This window comes from Poecilia mexicana, unplaced genomic scaffold (assembly GCF_051168715.1).
Source record: "Poecilia mexicana isolate PSO_F unplaced genomic scaffold, ASM5116871v1 scaffold_7, whole genome shotgun sequence".
Taxonomy (NCBI): domain Eukaryota; kingdom Metazoa; phylum Chordata; class Actinopteri; order Cyprinodontiformes; family Poeciliidae; genus Poecilia; species Poecilia mexicana.
Genome location: NW_028263376.1, coordinates 21,417,766 through 21,444,069, shown reverse-complemented (window position 1 = coordinate 21,444,069; position 26,304 = coordinate 21,417,766). Strand labels below are relative to the sequence as shown.

The 26,304-nt window shown below is 37.7% G+C and overlaps 2 protein-coding genes across 2 annotated transcripts in view; both read left to right on the top strand.

Annotated features, from left to right (window-relative positions):
• Positions 1–16,769, top strand: part of bmp7b (bone morphogenetic protein 7b) — a 30,237-nt gene extending 13,468 nt beyond the window's left edge. Inside the window, exons 2-7 of the mRNA XM_014968799.2 lie at positions 6,674–6,866; positions 8,138–8,286; positions 11,132–11,335; positions 14,127–14,203; positions 14,580–14,690; positions 14,893–16,769. Of these exons, the coding sequence (XP_014824285.1) occupies positions 6,674–6,866; positions 8,138–8,286; positions 11,132–11,335; positions 14,127–14,203; positions 14,580–14,690; positions 14,893–15,042 (884 nt within the window). The 3' untranslated portion in view covers positions 15,043–16,769. The remainder of the gene's footprint in view (positions 1–6,673; positions 6,867–8,137; positions 8,287–11,131; positions 11,336–14,126; positions 14,204–14,579; positions 14,691–14,892) is intronic.
• Positions 16,770–17,762: 993 nt separating this feature from the next.
• irf10 (interferon regulatory factor 10) lies at positions 17,763–26,148 on the top strand. Its single transcript, XM_014988441.2, has 9 exons — positions 17,763–17,934; positions 18,360–18,657; positions 19,708–19,903; positions 20,053–20,126; positions 20,538–20,586; positions 24,255–24,359; positions 24,462–24,848; positions 24,953–25,071; positions 25,866–26,148. The coding sequence occupies exons 2-9, from the start codon at positions 18,490–18,492 to the stop codon at positions 25,971–25,973; spliced, it is 1,206 nt and encodes a 401-aa protein (XP_014843927.1). The 5' UTR covers positions 17,763–17,934; positions 18,360–18,489; the 3' UTR covers positions 25,974–26,148.
• Positions 26,149–26,304: the final 156 nt, after the last annotated feature.

The following is a 26,304-nucleotide window of genomic DNA, read 5'->3' as shown; positions in this document are numbered from 1 at the left end:
TTTAAGCAGAGAACCCGTAACGCAGTTGAAGTAAATGAGAAAAAAAGTACCACTTCGAGATTCTTTTTTCAGTTAAATGCATTACTAAGAGCTCCAGGTTGTTTATATATCCTGTATAAATCTGTGGTCCAGAGTGCCAAGTGAAGCATGAGGTGGAACCAAGCACAGGGGTTTATGGGTGTAGAGGGCAAGCAATTTTGATGTCTGCTGTGAGAAGGAGGGTAAAGAGGTCAGCAAAGCCGGAAAAGTTTGGCCTGACCACAGATCTTCAATGTAAAGGCTTTTCTTCCTGTGGTTACTTTCTTTTGCTTCCAGTTAGACTCGTAGGCATGTATTAGTGACTGTACACACTGACACACTCTGAAAACGGCCTCTGAGGAAAGTTAATGATCACTAACTGTGAGTAAGTTATAGTATTAAACTCTCTTGACCCTCGGATCGGTCACAGCCTACGGTGCAGATACATCATGCTGGTATGATGTCATTAGCACTTGCTGGTGAACAGGATGTTTCCTAATGTGCTAATCGCCCTTTTGTGGGTACTCAATCCAGCCCAGGAGTTCGAACTGTCTTTATTGTTTATAGGACAAACATCATAAAAAAAGTCTGCCCCTTCCTTTTACTGTTTTTCTTCACTGGTCTCCTTTTAGAGTGTGGAAACTTTGACGTGTTTCGAGAGTGCAGTTTAAAATACTGAATAAAAATACAGAGTTCCTGGCATGCTCTCCTGTTTATAAGCCTCGTACTCAATTTGTGGAATGATCCAGCTCCTTTTGGGATTTTAGTTAACAGGTGTCCTTATTAGTGTAGCGCTCTAGGGTGGTGTTGTGGCAATGAACTCTCGGGATTGAGGGAAGCAAAGCTTAAGTCGACAGTTGAGAAAAGTGAGAGGGGTGCCGAGGGTGAGATCCCCTCCTGGCGAGGAGCGGAAGAGTGCAAATAGGACTGAGGGGTGTGAGGGTGCCCGACAGACACTTGTGCTAATGTGAGCCGTCAGATATGTCTGCTGTCGCTCCGGAGCCTGAGGTGTTGTAGAAGTGTCTTAGGTCCACATGATAGCAGGAGAGGTGGAGAAAGGATGTGGGGAAGAAAAAGGAAAGGGGGGGAGAAGAGGGTAGACACAAAAAAAAGAGAAAAAATCAGCCTCTTTATCATCAGCCGGACTTTGTTCTTAAAGGAATAGTTTGGAGTTTTTGAAGTTTTGTTCTTTGAAGTTGTTAATAAAACTTCCCATATCTATGGAAGACATGTCCGATCATGATGCGTCTGCAGCAAAGTGAATAAATCACCAGAACAGAGAAAGGATAACAAGGAGGCAGACCCCACATTTCAGCTGCTTTAGCTTTGGAAACAACTTGAACTGAAATGTTAAAGGGGATGTGATGTTGTAATGTGGTTAAGTCTAAAATCATCCCCAACCCTGGCAGTTTTACCATTTGCTTTACCATTTACAGAAAAAAGACACAGAGAGCTACCAAGCAAGTGAATATATAAGAATAAGAAAGGATTCATGATTTAAACTTGTGATGTGTATTGCACAAATCTGCTGCAGGAAATATCAGTAGGTATTTCATCTTAAATGAAGTAGTAAAATCTTTATTGGACACCTTTAATTTAAAGTATGTAGAAAAAATATGGGTACTATCTTTGTCTAATCATTCAGAAGTTTTCAAACTAAAGTGGAGGCGTGTTGAGGAAATGAGAATGAAACTCATAGTAATAAGGCAATAAATAGGCATCAGTAGGTTGTTAACCTTGTATTCTGATGACTCCCCTTCACCTACCTGTCAGCTGGCTGAAATACTTACAAGGAGAAAGTGGACTGCTGGAAATGTTTTTGGTGAAGAACATCACACAAAAGGAGCGCCTCCTATCACTTGCATTATGTTTGCACTATTTTAAAAAAACAACAGCAAAAGCAGTCATATCAATTTATATGCAACCTTTATAGATCTTAGTTAATATAGTGATAGAGTGAAACTACTTAATTTTTGCTTTAGGTTATTATTTCTCATGCTGGCACATACCTAGCAACATGGTATGTGCTAGGTATGTCCGGGCTTTGTCAAGTCCGGGCTTTGTCTTTTATTCGCAACATTTTTACTTTTACACATCTTTTAGTCAGGATTAAAAGATCCTGACTAATTTCTTTTGAAATTAGTCAAACTGATTTCTTTTGAAGGAAAGAAATCAGATCTTGGAAATCCATTACTTCAGAGAGCTCTTTTAAAGTCTGGCTTACTTATAGATTTATTTCTCTTTCAGAAGCTACCCTGAGGTAACTCATTTTATCTGGGAAATTATACCTGGCAGGAATGACAGGATAAGATTTGGATCTGACTCATTCAGAGGTTAACATCCCATCAGACAATGATTATGAATACGCTTAACAGGTGTGGATATTTGTTTTTTGGTAAAGATGAACGTTTTTCTTGCCCAAGATTAGAATTTGATATTTTTAGACAAATATTGTGCTTTTCTTTGCAGTTTTTTGCCGTCAGAAAAAATACATTCAGATGTTATCTGATGTCTTTGAATCAGATAATTCATGTGGATCTTTTTGAATCACCAGTTGCTCACGTCAGTTGAAGCACGTCCCTCTGTGCCCCTGAGACTCTACAAGGTTGTGTAGGCAGAGCAGTTGGTAATATTTCGTTATCAAATAAGCTCTCCAAAGGAATCCTTTGGGTCTGTTCTCCAGCTCACCCAGCAAAAGAGGAGCTCTTCTATACAACATGCAGTAAAATTTAAAAAAGAAAAAGACTGGGCCTCGACTAACATTTTTGTCTTAAGAGCATATTAGTTGATTTGGATTGTTCGTAAATGTCAAAACTTTAACACCTTATCAAAAACTGCTCTGGAAAACACAGTGGACAATATGGGTGTTACTGTTTCAATTATATACAGATTTAGGTACTTAATGGTAAAAATGTACATATCTAATGTTATAGCTCTGCAATGCTTTAAGTGCAGAAACTAACTGTGGAAAAGAGCATACTAATTTAATTATAAAATAAGTAGAAAATTCACAGGAAGCATATTGTATGGAGCACTGGCAGAGTAACGGTACAGAGGAAAGGCTGGAGAATGGCAATGAAGGCAGGTGAGTTAATCAGGGGGATTTGGAACAGCCGCAGAGGACTGGAAAACAGGGAGGCAGAGGGATGGTATAATTAGCACAGAGGGATGTTAACTAGACACAAAGAAAACTACACATCTACTGTGGAAAAAACTCTAACACTAACCTAAGACTATAAACTACAATACACAGAAAACACAACACAAAAATAAGTAAGAAACCTAAAGGAATGAACCTGTATGGCAACACCTTAACAATAATAGGCACAAATAAATTAACTCAAGATGACCTTTCCAACTTGAACAAACATCAAAGAAATGATTAAAAGCATATCAAACACCGGAAATAATGACCCGAAGATCATTATTTTCCACTTGTTCGTTTGGCTTAAAGCTTGCACCATTAACACAAAGCTATCTATTCTTAAAAAAACAAACAAAACAAAAAAACTTTGAAAAACAAAGTTAGCTAATTCTCATGGAAAACATGAATGCACGTGACATTTTATAAATTAAACAAAGTCTTCATTTACTATTTTGAGAAATGGACAGTGGTGAAGGTATTAGCATTTTAGGTCCCAATGATAATTTTCAAGTAAGCAGAATTACTGAAAGGAAACTATAACCATGAAGGGAGATGAACACAGAGCTCTATCCATGGTTGCCAGGTGCATGGTAAACTCTAGGAGGATGGAGCAGACTGTGCCATCTCACCATGTCTGAGTTCGCCGATTTGCACGTGTGTGGCCAGCTCACTGTGTAAGCTCGCTTTTCTCTTTGCATGTGTCTGTTGTCGTGTCTCTAATTATGGATTACAGAAAGCCATAATGATTGTGTTAGTGCACAGTGACGCACAGGATCCGTCACTTTACAGACGCTGAGAGTTTGTGACTGGAAGAGCTGCAGCTGAATTAAATGTGCGCGACTCAGGGCAAGGAGCTCACATGGCATCACAGGGTGTGTTTGCCAGATTTTTGGTGTGTGTGACACAGGTGGGGTGATGGCTACTCACTTCCTTCAACAGGAAATCATAAATGCACCCACTTAGCTTTAACCTTGCCTCTTCCTCTCATCTAATGACTCCCATACTCCCTCAATGGCCTGTAGGAGAATGAAATGGCAAGCCGAGTCTTTATTGTCCTTCACATTGTGCTGATAAAATCCATACATTAAAGGGTGGAAATGAGACAAACAGTTACTTTGTGAGTTTCACAGCAGTTTCCAGCTGTTTTTGTGGGCAAAAATGAAAAAAAAAAAAAAAAAAGGAATTCGCTGTAAAATAAAAAAATGTGGGAGGCTGCTCAGTAAGCTGGAAAACAGGTCTGGCTTTCTAAACAGAGGGGAGTGCACCTGCACTGGAAGACATGAGGTGGGAAGAATACCAGGAGCAAATGAAGAATGAGAAGCAGTGAAATGTAAAATATGCAGTGAGTGTGGGGAAGTTTACTAAATGTCTACTTTCCTGCAGTGGGTTTGTCTTTCAAGTTAAAAATGCCAACATCTGTACCCTGAAGGAGATATTCCATTACAGCTTGGGATCTTCCTGAAATGCCTTTTTTGTTGTGTAGGTGATTCCCCTCATCACTTGTCTTAAACATGATATCTACTCATTCAAATCCACCGAAGGGAAAATTTTTTATACACCTCAAAGAAAGACCACCTGCATGCAAAAATGCAATGTTTTTACTTAGAAGAATATCCTGAATGTCGTGCAGCTATTTATTTGAGCAGGAATATTGGAAATTCAGAACAGGGCTGACATGAAACCTTGTACATGAAGCAGCGTAAACTGCTTTAAAGGTTTTCTGTTTTTCTCATGTTTTGTTTTGCTGTAAAACTTTTTTTTTTGTTTAGTTAATCACTAGATACAGTGCCGTGAAAAAGTATTTTTATTGTCTTTTGCTGTATTTATTTATTTTCCCTTACAGATTTTTTAAATGTTTTTCCCCTTTAATCTTAAATGTAGCAGATAAAAACAAATTATTATAATTTCAGTCAAAGAGAATATGAGTCAATATAAGAAGCAGTTTTCAAATGATGATTTAATTTATCTATGGACAAAAGTATCCAAACCAACCTATGTGAAACTGTAATTTCCCCTTGTTGAGATATGAATTAATTCTCTTTAAGTCCTGAGTCCTCCTTCCAACATTTGACTAAATCCTACACTGCTGGCAACATGAAGTACGGTAGACTAAATAAATTGAAGAACACATGAAGAGCAGCCCAATTTACATCTTTCAGTTTAGCCATTTCTAATTATTCAGGTTCCAGCAAACCACAGACAGAGCCATTATCCACAAATTGAGAAAAGATGGAACAGTGGTAACCCTTCCAGGAGAGGCTGGCCTATCAAAATTACTCAGAGAGGATGGGCAACTGACTCATCGAAGTGGTCTCAACAGAACCCAGGACAACATCCAAAACACCACATTTACTTTCCTTAATGAAGTCATGACTCAACGGTATAAAAACAGACCAGGTGAAAAACCCCTGCTTGTGGACTTAATTGGTGCACCGAGTTAGGCCTGTTCATAGTAAACCAGAATGTTATAAAATACAAGTGCTGGCAAACAGGACTGGAAAAAGGAAATAAACAAGGTATGTGGGCCTAGAGAAACTGTTCAGTTCACTTAATTTGATCACCAGATAACCAAGATTTCTATACATTTTTTGGACGTGCCAAAACAGTTCTAGACCAAGAGTACCACTGCTCGCACGCGCCATACAAACTATACGAAGAATTATTGCCAAGTTTTATTACATTTGCATGTAAAATCAAGAAAGTACAGCAAAAGGAAGTATTAATCTTTCTATGTAACTGTTTATGTGATTATGATTCTAATTTATCAAACACTGCAACGTATTTAGCTATTGACATTCAAAGTTTTGCTGAGTTCTTGAGAAAACGAAATTCAAATGAAAATAACCTGAACGTGAATCCAAGATGGGATTTACCATTGCACAGAGAGATTGATAAACTTCTGAATGAGTCTCTATAGGCAAAAGTTTTTCACCCTGGGGATGTCCTGCTGTGACTTAAGAGGAACAAAGCTAAGGGAGGGGGCTTCCTGGTGGCTCAGGATGGACTGGAAAGCAGGGATGTGGCAATAAGAATGACGAGGCAGTGGGGATGGGGTACAGCAAACATGGAGCCCCCAACTCATGAGAACCAGATGAAGGGCAGACCGGATGGCTCTCTGGGGCTCTGTGAAAGAAAAAAAAAGAAAGGGAAAAAAGCGGCTCATAAAACTGTCAGAATCCGCTTGCATCTCTCTATCATGGCTCAGTGTTCGCCAGATGCGTTGCTTTTAATGCAACGCTTCACGAATGTTTCTGTCATCAGCCAACGTATATATCTGTCAGTTTGTCAAATCTGGCGCTGGCTTAGAGTTTGACATCTTATATCGGGTCCTTACTAAGTTTGAAAGACAATCATTAATTTTAATACAAAATATTACATCTCTCGTCTAAACCCACATACGCTTTGGTTGTTTCATACCTCACAAAGGACTACTCCAGTTGGTCTGATTTGGGAACGTTGTCTTATTTTTGTTTCTGTGCTTTTTTTTTTTTTTGCTTTTTTTTTTTACAGTGGAACACGATAAGGAATTTCTACCTGTGCGGCGGCATCATCGAGAGTTCAGATTCGATCTGTCGCGAATCCCAGAGGGTGAAGCCGTCACCGCTGCCGAGTTTCGTATTTTCAAAGACTTCATCCATGAAAGCTACGATAATGAGACCTTCCGCATCAGCGTCTACCAGGTGTTGGAGGAACATTCTGACAAGTGAGCTCCAATGTGTGGTTCTGTGGTGAAACGGTGTCCAGGATTTTAGATCTCTGTTTTGTGAACAATGTTTTAGTTTGTATTTTTTTCCACAATCAGTTAACAATTTGACCTCTGGGTAAGGTGAGTTGACCTTACCCGAAGGTAAGCATGGCTATTACGGCATTTATATTATTAGAAAACATAATAGCACTATAGTAAAAGTTTTCCAAACTCTAATCTTTGGAAATAATACCAGTCGAAAAGGAAGTAATTGCTTTGTTTTAAAGGATGAATAGCTTGATGGATTTCACACATAAAAGTTACAAAAGTTATAAATTTAAGACCCCGATTTCATAACTGTAGTTATTTAGGTCTTCTTCTGTAACTTTAGACCATTGCAGTCATATTAGTTGTTGGCTGTTTTCAGTAATAATAATAAAAAAGACTTTGTTTCATTTTTCAACCATTTAATTTTGTGTTACAACATAAATGACTTTCCTCTTGGGGTTTCAGTGAATATAATCTTTGCAAAATTCACATAATGCAACACCTACAAAACAAAGCATTTAATCAAAATTAAGGTATCAAAGCTTTGATTTTTGGCAGAGTTTTACACAAAGCATTTCTGAATTTCTGAACTAAAGGCTTTGCCAGAAGGCGTGTAACTCAGCTGCTTGGGCCTTTCGTTTGTCTGGAGGGAACAACACACTCATTTATTCCTCTGCCAGGGAAAGGCTTGTATACATGAATGGACCAGGACTCTGTGACACACTATCTGCTCAGTCAGAAAATAGGTCGGGATGCATGAATGCCCAAATGAAGAACAAGGGATTTTTACTCTCAAATGGCGAAAGATTAGAAACCACAAAGTTCGACAATAGCATCGACTTTGATATGCACTATTTTCTTCCGCTACTTTTCTCACAGCTTTTTTTTGTTCCTTTTTCACAGCTGTGTTTTTTTTGCTTCTCCTTTTCTCCCCTGTACGCTTTTTGGTTCGCCCACTGAATTCCAGTCTGTGATGGACTGTGTGTACCATATGAAAGGACCGCCCGTTTATAAAGCTATTATTGTCAATTAAGAAAATGAAGTGCTCCCCTGGGCCTCGCCATCTGGAGCCCTCCTCACCTCCCTCCATCACTCTCTTTGTTTCACTTTGACACACCAGTACAATCCTCTCTCTACATTCCACGACTTTTTGCTTCAGTCAGTCACTCATTTACAATTAATTTCTTTCCACATGACTGTCCATATCTAACTTCTAGTTCTATTTTTTTGTTTCCCTTCAGGGAATCAGATCTCTTTCTGCTAGATTCCAGGGTGATCTGGGCAGCAGAGGAGGGCTGGTTGGTATTTGACATTACAGCCACCAGTAACCACTGGGTGCTGAACCCCAGCAGAAACCTCGGTCTGCAGCTGGCCCTGGAGACCGCAAACGGTGAGAGACGTTCATGTCAGATAAGTCTGTTACATAAAGTGATTTTTGCACAGTGACATGTTAAAGAGAAGCAAAAAGAAACAGAAAAAGGTATACGTAGTAGGGAAAAAAAATCATAAAATGTCTGCTGACAGATTTAAAAAGGAAGCATCTGCAGAAAGAGAGCTTCACACCTTTGCGCATGAGCGCTGCGGTTGGCTCTGAACTATTAAAAGAGCAGTAAGCTGCACAGAAACATCTTTTAATAATCTAATGTATTTGTTAACATGAAAACGTTTGGAACCAATACACATTTTTGAAACATTTATGAACAAAAACAAACTGCATTTGATGAAATGCGATGGTGGTTTTGGTTTTCCTGTGGTTTTAAAAACGTTTTTTTTTCATGTCCTGTTGCTTTTCTTTTCTCTGTTTATTCTTTCTTGATGTTTTGAAAAGTGCTTCATACTGTGTTGGTGTGTGTCATAAATTGTCTTTTGGTGTCACCAAACATTTACAAATGTGGAATTGTAAATTACATTTTTCAAAAAAACAAAAAATCTATTTTGTTATTGTTTAACTAGTTATCCTCTCTTATCTTCATCTATTTTTTTTATTTTTTAAATTTCTTTTAAACAATGTGGGCTTCACTGACAGTAGAATTTTTTACATGCACAAAAGCAGCTAAGGAAACTCATGATTTGGCTTTTGTCTTTGGGACCCAAATTCAGAGCGAAGCGAAAAACAAATCCCAGGCATGCAAAGAGGAATGAATGAACCTTTCATGAAATAAGCAAATACAAAACTATCAGTAACAAAGAGGATGTGTTATGTGAAACGAAACACAGAAAAAAATTCCAAAAAAAAAACAAAAAAACTCAAGAAAAGTTGGCAGAGACCGGGCCCTAACAGAATGCATGACAGGGGCAAAGCTGACTGCACAATAAAATGACACATCAGAGAGGCTTAAATGGTGAGGCAGTTGATTACTGGAATGGAAAAGGATTCTCTATTTTCTGGATGAGGAAAAGCTGAAGAAGAGCAGGAGGGAAAGGCACAAGTTCGGGATATGAACTCTGTAGATGCAATGAAAATGAAACGGTTGTTTATATAAGAATAGTCCGTCTGTCCACTACCCACTCTTCCTTGTAGGGTCGAGGGTGATGGTTACTGCATATCTTCAGCTGGCAATCGCATCTCTCCAGTCCTCAGCCCGTCTAACAAAGGGCAACAAAGAGACACACAACCATTCACACGTAGTCGTACCTAAGTGCTATTTTAGAGAGACAAATTAATCTAACAGAATTTTTTTATTGGATTGTAGAAGACAGAAAGATCTGGATTTGAACCCAGGATTGTCTTGTGACAAGGCAAGAGCACTGCCAACTCCGCCAATTGCAGGCATTCTCAGGAAGACCAATAAAGTCTCTACAGTGTCTCATCAAGTCTTTCACAAGGAGTTTTACAGTAAACCATGATTCATTTTAAAGAGGATGTGATTAAAAAGTAGGAAATAGAATATCACCCATTGTGACTGTAGCTGTGTAGCTTAAAAACACATTTACAGTCCTCATCAGTACAGCACTGCCTTCCAAAACTTGTTTCCTTATTGTCTGAGATTATTATTAATCTTGCCTCAGATTAAAACGAGCAGATCTGAAACACCAGTATATGACAAAAAGAAAGCAAATTCAGAAGAAATCTGAAAAGAGGCAAAAACATTTTTGTAATGCTATATTTATATTGTGAGGTCTGGGATGTACTCACATTCTTTAGTTAATTGACATGTTTTCATTGGCAATGCTATTTGCTTTGTGAGGCTGAGACACCGCATACATAGAGGAAAGGGGTTACGTAGCTTCAATGAAAAGGGAAAGGAAATATTGTGTATGTCCATGGCAGTCAGTGCAGATTAAAAAAAAAATCTCATGTTCAGTTAAACCGAGGCCATAATTTTACTGTTACTCGAATATTCTTGTAAACAGCGCTAAGAGAAACAGCCCCTGAACATGTTTGCCCTAAACTATTTATCTTATTAAGTGAGTGTAGTAACCAGTTTCTACTTAGTAGACCATAAAATGTGCTCCGAATAAACATTTTGTAAGAGCTCCAGCTGTGTTCAAGTGTAAGCCTAACAAACCCAAGTGAGCTGCATCCATCGTAGCGCAGTCCAACAAACATGAGGGCTAGCATTACGACACAACTCAGATGGGTTGTCTGCGTGTACACAGAGGAGATATATCAGACTGTGCCTTTCATCTGTCATCACCTCATCATTCATCAGCGTCATCATCGGTCATACCCTCAGCATCATTAGCAGGCATGCGGAAAAATACCCCGTGTTATCTTAGGAGGCATTAGTTATCTGGAGGCACAAATGTTTTGCCTCCACACAACTTTCCCAACAAACAGCATTCAGTGCAAGACAATGTACAAAACGATATCTTCGCTGGGGATGACAGGATGTTACATGTTAGATGAGGAAAACAGACACGATACTGCTTTCAGGTTGTGCAAAGGGTGGGCTGGGCACGTCGGATTCATCTGCGCGTGATTGTAGGTTAGACTGTGTAGGAAACTTTATAGGGGAGCGTGTACAAACAAGTGCATACGACCTTCTGTCGCCAGCAGGGACTGGAGAGAAGGCAGAGAAGGGATGAGGGTGGAAAAAAAAGGGAGAGGAATTCACAAAAAGAGAATCTCGCTTGTAAAACCATCCAAAGTAGTTTCACTGAGGAAAGGATCACATAGGAGATAAGCTACAAGCTCAGCAGTTACTTGATTTTAGAAGCTTAAACATTAAACTTTCCCAAATAAGATGATATGTCGACACATGTAGCACTGTTGTACTTTGTCGCCCAAACAGGAGAGAGTATCAATCCTCGTGTGGCCGGGCTAATTGGTCGCACCGGACCTCAGAGCAAACAGCCCTTCATGGTGGCCTTCTTCAAAGCAACCGAAGTGCACCTGCGAAGCATCCGCTCAGCTTCCGGAGGGGGCAAACAACGCAACCCTAACCGGTCCAAAGGGGCAAAGAGCCAAGAGGCTCTCAGAGTGGCCAATGTTGCAGGTAAACACAGACAGTGTGTGCTCATTATGTAGACTATCATGCAAATTCATGGACTGAAATATGCATGTCCATTACAGTGGTTTGGAAAAAAATATTTTTACAATTTGAAGTTTTTGGCATTTTGGTTCCTTACAACAATCGTTTGTTTATTTTACATAAAGTAACTCATAGCTAATGGAAGAAAAATATATATTTTTCACATGTAAATTAGTATTTACCCTCTATAATAACTACCCTTTGCTGCATTTACATCTACAATTCTTTTAAGGTATGTCTGCCAGTTTTCTACAATTAAGGACTACAGTTTTTTTTTTTTTTTTTGCTTCTTCTTATATTTCAAGCTAAACATAACTGAATGGGGAATATATGTGAACATCCATTTTCAAGTCTTAACCCTAATACTTAAGTTGGTTTTGGTTTGAACACTGACTGGACATTTTAAGCACTGAAACACCTATTTTTTTGAAGCCACCTTATTTTTCCAGGACATTCCTGTCGCTAGCTCCGTCCTCCATCCCATCAACAAAGTTTCTTGTGCCTTCCAAAGAGGATCATACCCACAGTATGATGCTCTCCAAAAACTAGTTTTACTGTGTGTTTGTGTGTTCAGGGTGATGTTCAGTGTTAGTTTTAAACCACACTTACTGTTTTGCTTGCATGTCTAATCTGACCAACCTCTTCCACACATTTGCTGTGTTCCCTTCACACGCATAACGTTTTGTATGTGGGCCAAAGGCTGGTAGCGCACTTCTCATGTTTCTCATATTGGGCTCATGGTTGGTTCTTGCTCAGTTAGTAGCCATACTCTTTCCATTTTCAGATGATGGAACAAAGAGTGCTTATTGATATGTTCAAAGCTCAAAATGTTTTTTTCTGCTCTGTTTCAGGGTCTAAATAATCCTGTTTGTTCGCTAATGTTCTACATTAAACTTCAATTGTTTTTTTTGTTTTTTTTGTTTTTTTTTCTGAACACCTCTGATTATGAAAGGAGCTGGTTCCATTGTATTACAGTCATCAGAGTTGAAGGGGAACAGTAAAAAAAAATCCTTTTTGTGTGGATGTGTTTATGTAAAACCAATCCAAGCCTTAAGAAACTTCCTTCCACTTCACATTTATGCACTACTAGTTGTCACACACACACAAAAAAAAAAAATCCCGATGCAACACAGAGCTGTCTGTGATTATAACATGGGATTAAGAACGTTTCAAGGGGTGAGAATGCTTCCGCAAGGCACTGTATGGATCTGTTCCCACTGAAGGAACAAAGTAAAGGGCACTTATTTAATAGTTTCCTGGTTCTGCGTGTGTACTCACAGCATACAGACTCACAACATTTTCAAAAAGGACACTGAAAGGTTTCAGCATTTGAGACACATTAAAGACCTTTGTTTTGAGGGTGTGAGTGTGCTGTGTTTATGTGAAGTCCTGAAACATTAGACTGTAAGGCTTCAAATAGTGCTCTGCTGTCTTTGTTTATTTACTCGAGCATTACAGAGCGGTTGGGGCCAAGTTTCCCGCTTGGAGGTAAGGCAGCACAGGCTTTTATGGTGGAACACATCTGCAGTGCACTGTGGGGCAACCAGGCCCTGGACACATGGGCCAAATGGGTCTGTTTGGAACTTTGGATACCAGTGGTCTTTAGCGGGATGATGAGAACCAGTCGCTCATAATCATTTCCAACATGAGCCCCTTTCAAGAGCTAATGCACCACAGAGCCTCACCGGTCACCAGAAGAGGAGAATGATACTTATGGATAGAAAACAGGCTCTTCTTTTTTCTGTGTTGTTAAAAAAAAAAAAAAAAAAAAAAGGAATGCTAAAACCAGTGAAGAAAGGAGCGAAAATGAAAAGTCTTCCGTTGTAAATCTGGCTGAGATCTGTTGTGTGCACATCTGTTTCATCTAATGGAAACTCGAAGCCCAGCAGACTGACCTCCAAGCATGGTGGCCCATTTATTTAAACTAGTTAAATGATGATACTAAAATGATGCAACATATTGAGGTCATTTCCCAGCTATTGGCTTGAACAGGTATATTTTTAAGCACTTGCTACATTTACAGAGCCTTGTAAAGGTTTTCATACCCTTTCAACTGTTTTGCATTTTGTCAAGTTGCAACCACCAACTGAAGGAAAATAATACATGGTTTCCAAAAGTAAAAAAAAAAAAAATGTTGCTGATGTTTTTCTTAAAATCTGGTGAACAAAATGCAACCGATTGCTTCCAGAAGTCACTTAACCAGCAAACAGAGTCCATCTCTGTGGAGGTTAATTTCAGGATAGAGCCAGTAATTCTGTGAAAGCCTCAAAAGTTTTATAGAGGACAATAAACATGTAAACCAAGGAACACAACAGACAGGCTAGGGATAAAGCTCTGGAGGAGTTAAAAATAGGGATAAATACATTTTTAACACGTGGCATTACCTGAACAGTTTTGTTTATCTTTCATTAAATCTGCTATTTTGCAAAAGAGAATTGGAAGAATTTTCAGTCTGTTAATATTCAGTATCTACAGTTCAGCAAGTACGTGTATTCAGGTGGCTGAACAGAAAAAATGCATGCCCCACTTTTACTTTTACATTTTGACAACCTTGTGCAATTTTTATTCCAATTCAAACTAAGCTCTTTTTGAGTTGGACTATTAGATAAAATCTCAGCTGTTGTTGATAGTCATGTGATAAATGTTGAAAACCTTCCAGGGGGCTTGAAGAAGTTTGTGGTGGACTGTAGATCTGTACTTTTATACTGAACGCACTAATGTGTATTCTCTGCTTTTGTCTTTGTTATGTCCCTAGAAAACAGCAGCACTGATCAGAAGCAGGCGTGCAAGAAGCATGAGCTCTACGTCAGTTTCCGTGACTTAGGATGGCAGGTATAAAAACAATACTCGCCAAGATTACTTGGAACTGTAGAAATTGGCACAAAGTCCAGCATTTTACTGGCCTAAAATATAAAAATGTGACTAGATTAAAACATTTTTTTTTGTTTCTTTCTGGAAACATGAGGAACTCAGACAGTGAGCAAACTCGCATCTGGGGTTTAATCTTAGCCTTTCTTTTTTGGGGCAGCTTTGTGAAGTCATTTTTGTTACTTTTTTTAAGTTAACAATGTTATGTTATGTTTGCATATCCCCATGTAGGGATAGAAATTAAAATTGTCTCACAAGTTCTCTGAGTCAGTTTTCAAAGCTTAACAAAAAGGACAAGAAAACCCATAAGTCTGTCTGGACTTCTGTCATTTTCTTTTAGGACTGGATCATTGCTCCTGAAGGATATGCTGCATATTACTGCGAGGGAGAGTGTGCCTTCCCGCTGAACTCCTACATGAACGCCACAAACCACGCCATTGTACAAACACTTGTGAGTAGCTGTAAAACCAAGGAAGAAAACGCAACAGACATGTGCTGCCTTAGATCTCTCATCACTTATTTGGCCGTGGAAGGTTTGGGACACAAACATTGCAGGCTCAGATTTTCTGGGGCATTAATCATGAAAAGCTGAGATTTGTGTGTAAGAAATGTTGTCATAACTGGCCTCCTCCTCCTCTTCCTCTCCCTTCTAGGTTCATTTTGTTAATCCTGAGTCGGTTCCTAAGCCTTGCTGTGCGCCGACACAGCTCCATGCCATTTCTGTGCTCTACTTTGACGACAGCTCCAATGTGATCCTGAAGAAGTACCGCAACATGGTCGTCAGAGCTTGTGGCTGTCACTGAACCACCAGCATCTTCACAGGGACGCACACATACGCACATGATGAGAGGAGAATCGACAGGGCGCTCGTTTAAAATGCTGCAGGATTGGAAAGCAGCTTGCGCATTTCGTGTAGACACACTTTTGTAAGGCCAAACATGAATTTCACTCTATTTAAAGGGGCAATTCAACTCCAAGTCTGTTTAAAATAAAAATAAACATGTAGTTCCTGGCTTTGCTGTCATTTTAAGCAGCAAATGAGAAAGACCATAAGTACCATAAGTTCATAAAATGGAGCAAATATTTACAAAACAAATCCAACTTAAAAATTGAGTATGAGCTCGTGGAAGATGTTCATTCAGCTACTCATTTTTTATAAATAAACTAAACAAATATGAAATTACGACCACTGTTTAAATAACAGATAAATAGATATTCTCTGTTCTTTACTGATTTTTACTGATGAAAATCAATCTTATCAATTAAACTTTTTGTTAAGAAATTTGCAGATCTCTTCTTTAGCTCTTTCTTTAGCTGTTTTAATCTGAAACAGTTAAAGGCAGTATATTTGTCTGCTGTAACACTCTACAGTCCTCTTCCGTATTCTGTTATATGTACGCAACCCGCTCTACCAACATAGAAATGTTTCAGTTTAAAAACCCATTTGTACTCAGTTTATTTTCACTGCCACAGGATAAAGTCTTAACAAGCCGCAGAGAGGAAGCAGCAAACTAATGTCCTCCTTTGTGATTCTCCAAACAAGATACAATATAGACAACAGAAGAGAGGGACAGAGAACAAGTCCACTTGTGTGCTTTCCTTTCATGCCTTCACAATTTATTTGTTTTTTTGTCTTTGCTTTCTCCCAAGATGCTACAACTTGCTAAGGTCTGCAAGGACTTGATGCTGCAGGATCATATTTGAATATGTGGAGATACTTCTTTTAGACTTGTATAATTTTTGTCAAATGTTTGACAATGCCATGAGTTGTAAAACTTTATCTTAAAAGTAATTAATCAAATTATTTTACCTAACTTTTTCATATGATCAGCTTTCTATTTTATTTATATCTGTGATCTTTCTTTGTTTTGTTTTTTTTCCTTTTTATTTTTGTTCTTATAGCTGAAAGAACATTCTCAAAAACCATGAGCTCCATTTATAAGTTTGAGGCTAACAAGAAAAAAAATTACTTACTTTATTTGAAAGTGAACATTTCCTTGTATGATTTCTTCCCATAAATGCACATCGACAAACACAATCATGTTTGTGCTTTCTACTGTGTGTACAAGACACATAAAGCATAGACTGTACTGTATAATTGTTCATTCACAGTCAACCATGTGTTATCTTAACAATTATGATAACCATTGTAGTTTATTATGTTTACTATATATATGAATATGTGGCTGATAGAGGAAGATAGAGGACTCTGTATTCCCTCAATGTACAATACTGTGTAAATATTATGTGGGTTTTTTTTCCAAAAAAAAAAACAAATAGCAAGTGTATTTATTTCCTGCATTGCAATTTGGATTTGTTTATTTTATTCTCCTGTATAAAATGCTGTATTATTTTTGGACATAAGCATTGCCTCATTTATTAGGAACATTTTTAGAAATACAAATAGCTGTTTCAAGCATCTTGTTCTGTGTGCTCAATGTTTTCAGGTTTGTACTTCTCTGCTGTAATACAATCTGTTGTATTTAAAAATAAACACCTATTTATTGAGAGCAGGCTAAGCTCTTCCAAAGTGGGCTCCAATTTTTCAACTATGTTTTACTGCTGAACTGTCACAATAAAATTGGAGAAAGGCAGCAAAACTGATTCTTGACATATTGTTTCATGTGACAAAAATAAAGGGCAAATACCTTGACCATGGGAGAAACCAGCTCCTTATTCTACGCTATTTACTTTGCACAGAAACATGACATTGTTCATAACTTTCCCTTTCGATTTGTTGATTTGCCCAGTAGATATTCTACAGGAGAAATCCAAGTGAATGGGAGAAAGCCCTGTTAAGCGAGATTTAAATCGAGCAGAACTGCATATGGCCAGGCTAATGTGCCATATAACTTCCACAAATTCCTGAAATTGTAACTTCTCAAAGTCTCATTCATTTTTAAAGATGTGCTTCAAAGTTGCTAAAATTACTCATGAAACACAGACTTCAAGTATTAGTGTAAGGCTCGTAAGAAGTAAGAAGGGGACGCAAAGTCTTCAGCTCCAGCATTTGAGTTCAGAATATAGAGATCTAGATAGTGATTTGGCCATCAGGTTGGATGAAGCTTTTAACAAACCTATCTGTGCAAAGAAACAAAGTAAAAATGGCTAAAATAACAAGCGAACATATTTAATATAATGTTGTTTTTTTTTTTAAAGTCACTTAAATGTTTTTGTTTCCCCATTCCAGTAGTCAATTTGAACTTCAGCAAGACGTCTTCACAGTGTCCTGTTCCCTAAATGCAAATGTGATTGGCTGAATCGACGCCTGTGTTTACAGGCAGTAAAACAGGTGTGCCGATAGGACGGTCGGATATAAAGTTTCTGCGCAATAGTTTACTACTACGTGAAAACGACACAGCTCTATGCCGCCATCTGCTGGTGGAAAGTGTTCAGTGTGTTTGTCATCTAAATGAAACTTGCGGTTTCTTTTCTTTCATTGTTTTTTTTGTCAGTCCCATCTTACGCCTACAACGAGCTGAAATGAAAACTTAAAAGAAAGGTCGCATCCCCTTTATGTAGGAAAGGTGGAGGAGCGTCTGACAGAAAATGAAAAAAAAAAAAAAACGAGTTTGACCACCTACATACTTTCATTTTCACAGGAACGTTTCGTTATGAGTGGCTGCGTGCATGTGTGTGCTTGCTTAACTGTGTGTGAGGTTTTCTTATGTTCTCCTCTAGGCACTAATTAATAGGTGGGTCTCCTTTTCTGTATTAGCATATGTAATTATTACACCTTCCATATACGTTTTCCTTTTCCTGTTTTTGGGATAAGTTTTTTTTTTTTTTCTAAAGTCAATTTAATTATTGTAATGAAAGCAGACATCTACGGCATATCTAATACACATTTTCACTTAATTTTAGTTTTTGCTCATCTTTTCAACAGTATTCCATCAGATACTCAAGGTTACCTTACTTGGAAATGATTAAATGTTCTAAAGAGCAAAGTGTGGAAACCGAAAGCATAAAAATAGCTTCAAAGCTTTCGCTTTCGCTTGTGGGAGCGCTCCGAAGTTTAGTTGCGACTTCTCCATTTAACTTTCCGATGAACTCAGTAGGTGTAAAACTGAGCAGCTTCATTGGCTGACTTCTTATTGGACCTTTATTTTCTGTTTGCCAGAAGGAGAGCTCGAGTGGCGTGATAGACCAAACAATACAGGCATCTTATGTTTGTAAAAGTGGTGTAAACCTATCCGAAGCCGTCCTGAACCGTGCACTGTTGTTCTTGTGACACGCAACATGTGCTGAAGATGGATGGAGCCAAGTTGCACCTGAAAGAGTGGCTGGTAGCTCAGGTAGAGAGTGGGAAATATGAAGGCCTGTGCTGGGAGGATGAGGGCAAGACCATGTTCAGGATCCCCTGGAAGCACGCAGCCAAGAAGGACTACAAGCAGACGGAGGATGCGGCTCTCTTTAAGGTCAACACTTTTTATGTTTCACTTTCCGAAAAGTCTTCAGTTTCTTAGCCAGATTATTTCACTGTGCTCTGAAATGGGGGCAAAACATTGATTTCCCTCCGAATGGTAAGCGAAGGAAATCCAAACTGAGTTCAATTAAAAATCCTACTCAAAATATGTCATTACGCTATCGTGACATGTGGTTATATAGGCAAACTTATAAAATGTTTAACTTCGGTGTCGTAAGTGTTAAAGTGCACCTATTTGACTATTTTTTCTGAAATCCCATTGCATGTTTTTTTTTTTTTTTCGTGTCCAGGACTTTTTAAAGGTGAATAAAAGGTTTAGGTTGTAAGTCCGCTAGGGGGAAAGTAAGATAAAAATAAAAAATAAAAAATCAAAGTTATTTTAATACCAACAAATTAAAATAAATCTAAGCCTTTGCAAACCACAGTGAGATACTGCCACCCTCTAACAATAATGACATACCTTTTCAATGACATTCAAGGTTTTTAGGATTACACGACGTTTCGGCACCTTTCCAAAACCTTGAATTTGGTCAAATGTGACAAATTATGGTGTTACGAAGATTAACCTAACATAAATAAATGGTGGGAGTTTCTGATTTTCATTTATTAACAAATCTGGAAAAATAAGACAGGAATATTTGTTTTATTATTGTTTGAGCTGTTGATCCATAATCAGAGCTAATTAGGGAGAAATTGTCTTATTCTGATCTCTGACTGAGTGGTTGATGCGTCTAGTATCTGCACATCTAGATCTCCTCCTTGAAAATCCTGCTTTGAATTATGATGTGACCTGTTCAAATATGTATTGTGTTGTTGTTTTCTAGGAACGAGGTGGAAATGTTTATATATTCAAAAATGAAATGAAAATAGGTTTTATATGTTTTTGATGTTTTTTAGTCTGATTATTTAGGATTCGAATATATTATGGATTGATATTATTCAAGCTAATATGATGAGAAAAAAAAAAGTTCTCTACTTCTCATTGTATTACACAGTACGTTTTTTTTGGGATAGTTTTCTGAGTCAGTATCCTTTTGCGCAGGCCTGGGCCGTGTATAAAGGCAAATACAAGGAGGGCAGGGATCGAGCTGATCCCACAATGTGGAAAACCCGACTCCGTTGTGCACTTAACAAGAGCACCGACTTCCAGGAAGTTCCTGAACGCAACCAGTTGGACATCACTGAACCGTACAAGGTCTACCGAATTGAACAGGATGTCTGCTTGTCAAAGCCGGGAGGTAAAAAAAAAAACAAAACAACAACAACAACAAAAAAAATCTAATAATTAGCTTTGGTCAAACCGACATTGTCTTTTCTGTTTTGTTTTCTGAATTCAAACTGTTGTGTCTGGGCTTACTTGTGCTCACTACTATCCTCTCTCTCACAGCACATCCTCAGACAAAATATGTCTTCAAGCAGGTGAAATTATCTCCAAGAAGCCCTGGTTATCCGGAAAATCAGGTAAGATGAGAAATACACTCATACAGACAACGAGACAGCAATTATAAAATGTGTCTCGAGGCACAATGAATACTTTTGGTTGGCGTGGACGGTTTGAGTGGTTTGGTTGGTTGGGGTGGCAGGGAAAAACTCACTTCACATCAAGGTCACTTCTGACAGCTGATGAATAATTTGGAGTTTCACAAAGGGATTTATGAATATATGACGAGTCAATTTAAGATCAGTGATAGTAAAAAGAGGTAGATATAGTCAGCTTCTGAATTTAACAGTAGTACTGAACTTGAACTGCAAATCTTCCTTCTGAAAACATGTCTTTAGGCTAGGTAGGGGAAAATCTCGATGATCAAGTCTTCCTGCTCCAATCTTTATTAGATGCTTCCTTAACTTTGGTATCTGTTTTTCTCACTTCAGTGTCAAAAGGAAGAGCTTCAAGCTCACAAAGAAGAAAAACCTTGTGCTGGTAAGAGTTACAAACACAAATATGCTAGAAATTCCTCTTGGCCGTAATGCACATCTGCAAATGCCACTAAATGAATATCACTGAAAAGTTCAATTGTTTCAGTAAAGTGCTACTCCTTGCCAGTACTTGTTTCCTCTAGTTTGAATTGTTATGGCTCATAATCGATGAAAACTCAAAATTCAGTTTCTCTGAAAATTAGAATAACACATAAATGAACTTTTCTAAGACATTTTGAATTGACTGAGATTAAGAGACCACTGCATTGAACCCCACCGAAAAAAACCTCATGGTTATTCCACCAAATATTGATTTCTGAACTCTTCCTGAGTTAAAACATTGCAATTGTTGTTTCTAAATGAATATGAACTTGTTTTCTTTGCCATATTTGAAAGCACTGCATCTTTTTTGTTATTTTGACCGTTTCTCATTTTCTGCAAATAAATACTAAATTTTTGATTGGAATTGGAAATGTTCTCAGTAGTTCACGGAATAAAAGAACAATGTTCATTTTACTCAAACAAATACCTATAAGAAATAAAATCAGAGAAACCGATAAATTTAAGTGGTCTCTTAATTTTTTGCAGACGTGTATATTTCCGTCATCTATCCACCAGCAACACAGACTTTACCAACTAAATAATAGTTTTAATAAAAAGTTTTTTTCTGGCCTTTTTACATACAAAACATGCCTGGATCAGTAACTTTAAAGCGTCATAGCTTCACCAAACACATACTTCTCCTATAAAATGTGTAGGATGATCATAGATGAATGTAGATTAAGTTTTTGGAAGTAATTTAGGATTTGATCTGCTGAGATGATTTTGTGAAAAATGTTCTCTGATGTGTAATTTATTTATTTTTAATTTAGTTTTTATTTTTGTTTATATAAAAGTTTTATTCAAGGTATGAATTTTGAATTTTAAGGCATGTTGATGTTGTTATGACATCAACCAGACTTGTTCTCCTTTCTGAAACTCCCTTAGTCTAAAAGGATATCACAAGTGGGTGTTTGTGCACAAATGTCTTTGGGGAGACGTTCTTGGTCTTTCTCTTGCATTCTTAAGTTAAAACAACTGAATGACTCTAATGCAATATTATAAGTTAGGTTTCACTTCTGGTTTTGGTTCTGATAGGTTCTGTTATTGTGCAACATGCGCTGGTTTTCAAATGTCAGGCAATTCACTCTGAAAGCAGATACACATGTTTGAAAGGCGATATGACACATGCTAGATAATGAGGTAAAGGATTTTTCTACCCTGTTTTATTGGCAGCAAAGTCTAACTTTTAGAGAGTGGGATTATGGTCACATAACAAGCACAACAATAGCTGGAAGCATATCTGCTAGTTAATTGTTGGTTAGTTGTAAAGGCTTGTCTGTTAGCACTGATTTTGTGAAAAGACAAATTACCTTTACTTTACGGCGGCGCCATAGCTTTTTTACATTTTGTCTCACTATCGCCACAAATCTGAATCTGTTTTATGTGATAAACTAACACAAAGTGTAGCATAGTGGTAGGCAAAAGGATATTTTATCCAAATAAATTGGAATAGTGAGATGTTCATTTGCATTCAGCTGCCTGTGTCAACATTTCTTTTGGAACTAGCAAGTCTTTTGGGATGTCTTTAACAGCTTCGGGCATCTCAGAAACAATTGTTTATTTTCTTTGCAAATAACTGAAGTCTGTGAAAAAATTTTGTAGATATCAAATGTTTGCAGCCTCTGAAAGATTTTTTTTTCCCCAAACTGTGTTATATTTCAGCTGTAAAAAGAGCTTTGCGTGTAGGCCAAATCTTTTGAGTTAGGTTTCCTTCTTCCACAGATTTGGTGTGTTCCCTATGTGACTTGTAGCAAACTTCAAATGAGAGATGTTAAAGTCCAGACTAATGGGTGTTCCAAGCTCTTCCAGAGTTAACATGGACATCTTGAGTGCTTCTTTGATTAATGCTCTCTTTATCCAATTAAGATAGACAGTCATGTCTTGGTAAGATGGCAAGTGCCTTCGCAGAACAGCTGTATCTAAGCTACAATCTAATATTACACAGATGCAATCCATTTACTAACTCTGTGACTTTTGAAGGGAATTGTTTGCAGTGGCTGGTTTTTATTTAAGGATAGGATAGTAAAGCAGTGTGAATACAAAATAGATACTTATAAAGTTACAAAATGTAAAAAAAGAAGTATAAGTGATATGAATAAAATTGCAGTGTACATGTGTCACATTTCTTTTCAGAAAGATGTTTTGATGTTTTCCTGTAGAGGTTGAGATTACCAATAAATGTCAGGTTGTATTGTTCCATCAACAATGTCAAGGCATCTGGCTTAGATGCAGATACTTTTGCTAAATAACTCTAATAACACTCTACTGCACAGGATTAATAAGGTTGGACTGGAAAGCAGTGTTTTTCTTTCTGCAAAAAAAATGAAATCCTGACATTTAAACCAGTTGGATTTTTTAGATCTATTTATTCACATGACCTTACACCGAGACAGTATTCTAAATTTGCCCATGTTATTTCCAACAAACTATATATGATCAGCAATATTCTTTCTGACTGGTGTCTTTGTTAACTTATGTGTTTTTTTTTTGTTTTGTTTTTTTTAGTGATCTGACATTCTAAGTATGCCATTACCTCGTGTTTGGGAGAGAATCAGTTGGGCCTGAGATCAGGACCTTGTTTTATAGAGTAACACATTATAAAATGCTGATTAATTTCTGTTTGGACAAAGTGTGGAGGCATTCTGCCTGTGGTTTCTCACTGTAGTTTTATACGAGCAATACGTCAATAAAATCGATGGGTGTTGCTCCTTTAGTTGTCACACCATGACTGTTCACGTAGTCTGCAACTAGAAACACTTCCTAATTATTCTAAACACTTTGTTCACCCATCTGAGCAGCAGAATGCAGCGAGTTGGTGAGAAGTAGCTTTATGTTATAGTCCATGCTCCACACAGGTCTCTCTGGATCTTTTTAAAACTTTAATATACTTTAATACCTGTAGCTGACCACATTCAACTTTGTCCTGATCAGAGCTGATTCTGCGATGGTTTTAGGTTAAATGGGCAATAACATGTATTTGAGTGATTTTAATCTGCTCTTTTCCACCTGGTCATATTTTTGATTATATATTTGAAGGAATGTTTAAAAATATTAAGGCTACAGTACTTTCGATAACTAATTCAGCTCGAACGTTGGTGTTCTGTGCTTCTCCTCCCCCAACATTATTCCAACATATTTTCATTTCATATCTACAGAAAACCCTGTTGTTTGTTGTGCATTCATTTATTTTTCTTGGTAGTTTTGAAATATTTCTTTAAAAATTATAGAGCAATAAAATAATGTAAACTTACCCATATTAAAAATGGTAAAAAGATTGCCAATGTTTTTAAATAGTCGTTTGTCAAAGTGCCCTCTACCTTCTCATCCCAGACGAATTAATACATGACGGGTGGCCAACAACTGTACGCCACAAAAATACAAATAACCAGCAACTAATATATGCTCTTGCTGTTTGGTATATTGACAAAATAGTAATCATCTTGCTTTAAACTCAACTGAATATCATTTTCAACAACACATGGATCTGTGAATTTGCAAAAAATGAAAACATCAGCAATTGCTCTCCAAACTTGCCGACTTGAGTATGTCCTCATGTGTTTTATTCTTCAGATGACCTGATGAGGGAGCACATGTACTGTGAGATAACAGAGAAAAAGAATCTAATTCAGGTTCCTGATCCAGTAAATTTCTTCAGTCCCATCCTCAATATAACCGGTAAGAAAATCAGAATTATTCAAATAGATATCAATACGTTAGCACGTATGTACTTTCACACTGATCTTGATCGGCGTTAACTGCATTTTTTTTTTTGCACAGACTTTCGCATGGAGGTGAGACTGTTGTACCAAGGCCAGACAGTGACGAAAGTGATCACGGAGAGCCTAGACGGATGCTTCATCCTCCAGGGTCACGTTCCTTTGGGAAATGAACAGATCTACGGACCCTGCTCTGCCCAGCAGCTTTCTTTCCCCTCCCCAGGCTCTGCAGCTCTTCCAGATTGCCTGGCAGAAGCGATGAATCGCCTTCTTTGTCACCTGGAAAGGGGTGTGCTATTGTGGGTGGCACCAGACGGGGTGTTTATCAAGCGCTTCTGCCAGGGCAGGGTGTACTGGAGTGGTCCCTTGGCCCAGCATGCTGACAGGCCAAACAAACTGGAACGTGAAAAAACCTGCAAACTGATGGACGTACCCTCGTTCCTAAACGGTATTACACAAGATGCATACAATTTAAAATTCTAAACTGAATGTTTCTAATTAAAAAAAAAAACATTTCTTCTTAAATCACCAACATGAATATATAATTTACAGCACTCCAGAACAGTTTACAGGGAAAGGGGCCTACACCTTCACACGAGATCGAGCTCTGCTTTGGGGAAGAGTATCCAGATCCGAACGTACCTAAAACCAGGAAGCTCATAATGGCACATGTGAGTTGGAAAGGGACATAAAAAGCTTGGTGTTGCATACTTTGCGATAAACCCTTTTTTTATTAGGACACTGTCAGATTGTCTCTTGTATAAAGAAGCTTGTCCACATGGATTGATGAATGTGCTTAGCGGGTGTACCTGCGAATTCACGGTCTTTCTAAAACTCTCTACAAGTATATCTTAATTTTTGTACAGCCTCTTCAAATTTCTTCACTCCGCTGCCAGAAATGTTGCACCTGATCACTGGTGGTTTATGAAGAAATAATGTTCTTTCTACTTCCAGATATTTGACCAAATGTCCACTGGTGGTTTAGAAATATAAATGTAACTAGTTTCATTAGGACATTTAAAAGGTAACGTTCCAAAGGTCTGCTCCTATCAGTAATGACGTCATCTTTCTCAGTGGCCATTACTTAACATTAATCAAATATTATTACATGTCAGGAAGGAGGATTACTGTCTGTCAGCCGTTTCATTGACTTTCTCAGCATTTATTGCGTCTTACTTTCAAGTTCTTTTCACCATTATTTTATGTGATTCTACTGCATTATGTGTAACCTATAGGAATTGTTTTGCTTTTAAGAAATATATTTCCAATGAAAAAATGTTAACAATGACAATTTTGATTTTACACACAAACTCGGATTAATTGAGCAGGACTTTTCTAAAGCTGGATTTCGCACATGAAGATCAGAATCTCGGCTGTGTGAGAGGCGCGTGAGAGTGATATTTTTGGCCAGTAGATGTCCTTACAGACACAGTAATGGACTGTTTCTCTGTTTCCTCTTGGCCAGGTGGTTCCCTTGTTTGCTGTGGAACTGTTACAGAGATTCAGCTTGGGACAAACTGAGGAGAAACATCAAAATCTCACCTCCAACGCAAAAGGAAAGAAGATAGACTGAGAAATATACCATGTGCCCGAGTTGATATGGACAATACACAAGTGAACTTGACTTCCGTCCGCATAATCACCATAAAGGATAGAAATACATTATCATCAGTATATATTTTTCTCCTTAAAAAAATGTATATATATATATATATATATATATATATATATATATATATATATATATATATATATATATATATATATATATATATATTAAGTGTGTGTGTGTATTATATATATATATATATATATATATATATATATATATATTAAGTGTGTGTGTGTATATGTATGTGTGTGTCTGTGTGTGTGTGTGTGTGTGTATGTACAATAAGTACATT